The sequence below is a fragment of the Perkinsus marinus genome, assembly GCF_000006405.1.
Source record: "Perkinsus marinus ATCC 50983 genomic scaffold scf_1104296970268, whole genome shotgun sequence".
Taxonomy (NCBI): domain Eukaryota; phylum Perkinsozoa; order Perkinsida; family Perkinsidae; genus Perkinsus; species Perkinsus marinus.
In genome coordinates this window covers 62625-67365 of record NW_003202533.1, presented here as the reverse complement: position 1 = coordinate 67365, position 4741 = coordinate 62625, and the positions used below count along the sequence as shown (strand labels likewise).

Below are 4741 nucleotides of genomic sequence, written 5' to 3'. Positions count from 1 at the left end.
GACACCACAGAATCCACACTTGACGAAGAACGATGTCATAAAGGATCAAAACTGCGCTACAACTTCATCACACAACCCAATAAGCAACACTTGGTTACCTCACAAACCTCAGGATCTCATGCCACATGATGACGGGACAAACTTCCGATCCTCACACGGTAGACCACCAATCAACTAGCGTACGAGAGACACATGCGAATGACACTCGCGCCAGATGGCTTCCTCTAGCATCTTGTCGACTGTAGAAGAGACACCATTGTGTACACTGTCCCCTATATGAGCGGCACGAAATATCCTCCATCGAGCAGAAAAGACTTTACTAGCTGAAAGATTTATTTGACCTAAAATGGAATTCCTTCGGTATTGTATCGAGACGTTGATCTTCCCATTGGTTGGAGATGTGATAGTACTACTACGACCTATCTCGGGATGGCATAGCTGCCCCACCCGGAGTAGTTGTTTTTTATGAAGCATATCTCGGGATGGCATAGCTGCCCCACCCGGAGTAGTTGTTTTTTATTAAGCATATCTCGGGATGGCATAGCTACCCCACCCGGAGTAGTTGTTTTTTATGAAGCATATCTCGGGATGGCATAGCTGCCCCACCCGGAGTAGTTGTTTTTTATGAAGCATATCTCGGGATGGCATAGCTGCCCCAATCGGAGTAGTTGTTTTTTATGAAGCATATCTCGGGATGGCATAGCTGCCCCAATCGGAGTAGTTGTTCTTTATGAAGCATATCTCGGGATGGCATAGCTGCCCCAATCGGAGTAGTTGTTTTTTATGAAGCATATCTCGGGATGGCATAGCTGCCCCAATCGGAGTAGTTGTTCTTTATGAAACATATCTCGGGATGGCATAGCTGCCCCAATCGGAGTAGTTGTTCTTTATGAGACATATCTCGGGATGGCATAGCTGCCCCAATCGGAGTAGTCGTTCTTTATGGGCATATCTCGGGATGGCATAGCTGCCCCATTCGGAGAGTACCAAGTGACAGCAAGGCCCTTGCTGCAAGGGTGGCGCCAACATGGGCCCATAGATGAACAAGGCCACTGGTCTTGAAGCAACTACACACTCGATGATATTATTTGTTTGGTGGAACCTGGTGAAGAGTCCATACTCTCATATGTCTCAAAGAGAGGGGAGCTTCAAGAAACGCGCGGGGTTGCCGACGTGCCCGATTGTGAACTATGAATATGCCCGATGTGTGATGGAAGTTGCCGTCGTAGCACTGCCACAAGCTACCTACCTCTGGAAGTCCTGTGGAACCTCCCGTAAGGGACCAATGATCACGGACCAACTACTCCCATAACATCGTCCGACGTGAGAACTTCTTGCTGATGACAGGGTAAGTTACCTAACAACAAGTTAACTGATATCATCGGTGAAATTTCCTCACCCTATGGATTTTAACGATGCGAAAGCGCCTTGCGGTGGAGCTGTGAGGCGCTTCACAATTTTCGCTCTTCATAACCACTACTGAAAAAATTCCCAGAACTAAACTTAGCGATTCACAACACCAGACATCTCAATGCCATAGCTAGACTTATGGCAATGCTTGTTAAACTGGCGTAGTAACCCAACACAAGGCATTCTAAACGCCACAGTTATTCGAGTAAATTAAAAGTGAAATCAGTTGTGCCGGAATCGAGGCACCTTAACACTCCAATTCTCAAACTAAATCGAGGTCTCAGACCGAGACTCTTGGACAGCCGCCCTCTGTTACAGTTTCAACTTTCCAGTGGAAAGTCAAAATTCGAATACATATAATATCAAATCAACGATGTGATGATACAACTGGTTAAATCAGCCTAGTTACCGGCGAGGACGTCAACCCAGTTCTTGCTCGGCCTCCTCCGTTCATTAGCAACGATCTTCTCCACTTGCTCGGCCAAGGCCAGACACTTATCATCCTTCCACTGCGGGCACATCACCTGAACAAATAACATTCTGGAGACCTCATTGGAATATTGTGTGTATAGAGCTGACCAACAGGCCGATCGGCATCCCTTTCGAATCGTAGTCCACAGGGACAGTAATAGCTGGAAACCCCAAGAAGTTTGTAGGCCAAACATAGCGCATCATTTGAACGAAGAGTGTGGTATTAGACATGCCTAGACACAAGAGGCAATGAGAGACTGGTAACACCATCTATCAAGACAGCTGCATGTTACTACCGTGAGCTCTGGTATCCTCTGGTATAGGAATGGATGTGATGGGCAGTGTCGGTGTAACAATAGCATCCACCTTCTCGAACACAGCGTTCCTGAGAGGCAAGAGTAATCCTGGAGCTGCTATGCTCCTGCTTACCATTGCTCCATAGACCAGCCCTTTAATCGCTCCATGGTGAGTCTTTCAACTGCTGTTATATCTCGTCCAAGACCAAATTCAATCTACAACACATCAGCGCAACCGTAGAGGCCCGACAACCTTAAGCACCTTAAGCACATCGGAAGCCAACCCTTCTCACCTTAGTGCCTGGTTCCAATCGAGAGATATCTTCGTAGTCGAGTTCCTTGCCGAATTCGGCAGTTATCGTGAGCACTGAATTCGAGTACGTTAAGAATCGCTCATTTACACTCTGAGCTCACTATGGGAGAGTGACTGAGCGCCCATGTTTGGCATTGTGAAATTATAAATATTCCAATCCAGAGCAGTCAATGATTTCTCGAATGCCTACCAAATGTACTCTGTTCATTATCTCAACCACATATACAACCTACATTGTAGACTTCCGGATCACTGTGGCGAACCCAATCCTGAAAGATCCCAACAGTAGGCTTGTGGTTAGTCTCTGGGCTGGTCAATGCATGCAGATGGACTGCAGGACGCCCATCGGGACCGTATAGACGATCGTAGATATGGGGCACTGAAGAGAAACCACAAATACTCGGGCGACACCTCAACCTAGCTACTGTTGTTACCTTCATGCTTAGTGTTGCCAATTACTCGTAGGACATGAGCTGCATCTGCGACGGTCGCTGCAATCGGGCCACAATGAAGGACGGTGAAGACGGAAGTAGAGGGAATTTCGAAGTTGACCTGTGAGCTTGCGTGCAGGGCTATGTCACTCTAAGACGACTCACTCGACCAAAGGTGGGCGCCAGGCCGACAACACCGGACCATGAGGAAGGTATGCGTATCGATCCACCTCCATCAAACCCAATGGCGAATGGTACCTGCGAACAGATAGTGAACAGGTTGGATCCGAGACGCATAAGGGCTCACCAAGCCAGCAGCAACAGCCGTGGCGCTTCCACTGGAACTACCTCCTGTGAAGTACGAGGTATTAAAAGCATTCAAGGGGCCTTGATACCAAGCTGAGGTGACAGCACTACACGTTGGAGCAGTTAAATGACCTTACTATTGTAGCCCAGCGGTGACACGCCATATTCGTGCATAGTATTGGTACCCAAGAGAATGGCACCAGCATCGAGAAGGGCTTGAACTACAGGGTCGTTATCCTCCTCCTGCACTCACATGAACATATCATGCACAGTGAACCAGTAGTAATAATATAACTCACCACTTTGGCTGCGCCGGGCAGACGATTGTTGGGATTAGTTCCGTACATATTCGGGAGTCCTTTAACCTAATCAGGCGCAGTCCTAAAGGGTCAATCTAACACAGAGCTTACATGCACTTCATCCTTGATAGTAAAGGGGACACCATCGAGCATAGACAGAGGCTTCCCCTCAGCGTATCTTTTGTCACTCGCCTTAGCCATCGCCATTATTTCTGACTCGGGAAGAAGATCTTGGATGGCCTTGATGGTTGGATTCAACTCGGCTACTGCCGATAATACACGCTGAGAGAATGTACAGATAGAGCCTGGCGATAAGCCTCGGAGCTCACCGTGATAACTTGTGTCGGAGTTCGACCAGAGAGATAAGCCCGGTGGTAATCCTCAATGGTATTATACGGATACTTACTACTGTCCAGCTGGCTGAGGTACTGTGTTGGATTCTGAAAAATACCATCATACTAGTAATCGTACGCGGCACAAGAACCGCGAGGAAACAATAGTCAACTTCAGCGACATACCTCCGCTAGTTGAGCATGCTCTTCTCTAGCATATCTCCGCGCAGCATCAAAGTCCTCATCATCTGAACACGAAACAATTTCATGACAATTCGATATATAGGCAGCCACTCTAGACTTACCAAGCCTTTGCATGGGCATCCCTAAAGATGGTATTCTTTTGTCCACTTGCAACGAGAGCTGTCGGAGTGTTTCAGGCTGAAGAGCGACAGTATATTGGCCGTATGGGATGAAGTAGCGGTTACTCACGTGATTGCTGTTGATAAAGGCTCTCCTTATGATGCGACCACCTTTCCATTGGCCAAGTATCCAAGCCAAGACCTGACAGCCACTCAGAACAGGCTCGCGAGTTGAATCTCTACCTGAAGTTTTGTCCCAGTAGCAGCAGGCGCGACGAAATCTTTCATATCGTACCCTCCCTCGCCAAGGAGAGGCATCGGACCCTCTAGGTCATATAAGATCTAGCAACGAAAGTCAGAGTTACAAGTCGTCATAATCCATCGGCGAAATACTCTCCTTGACCTACCACATCTCCGCTTAAGAAGCCGACAGGCCGATCACTAAAGCGATGGCGACACACAGAGGCACACTTGGTGAAGATGACGCATGAGAAATCAGAATGACCTAATAGTAGTAGCCTTACGCGTGATCACTGTCACATGTATCGAAAATACAGACGTTCGCAGTGGAGAACTAGCTA

The 4741-nt window shown here is 47.8% G+C and overlaps 1 protein-coding gene across 1 annotated transcript; it reads right to left on the bottom strand.

Moving 5' to 3' along the window:
• Positions 1 to 1811: 1811 nt before the first annotated feature.
• On the bottom strand, positions 1812 to 4478 carry Pmar_PMAR027771 (conserved hypothetical protein; the record flags this gene model as incomplete). The annotated part of the gene is made up of 18 exons (XM_002767663.1): positions 1812 to 1934; positions 1990 to 2114; positions 2178 to 2266; positions 2311 to 2393; positions 2471 to 2544; positions 2592 to 2676; positions 2724 to 2869; positions 2925 to 3042; positions 3087 to 3179; positions 3229 to 3320; positions 3365 to 3470; positions 3527 to 3592; positions 3638 to 3808; positions 3856 to 3966; positions 4045 to 4106; positions 4164 to 4239; positions 4291 to 4362; positions 4404 to 4478. 18 exons carry the CDS (start codon positions 4476 to 4478, stop codon positions 1812 to 1814), a joined length of 1767 nt encoding a protein of 588 aa, XP_002767709.1.
• Between the last annotated feature and the right edge of the window lie 263 nt (positions 4479 to 4741).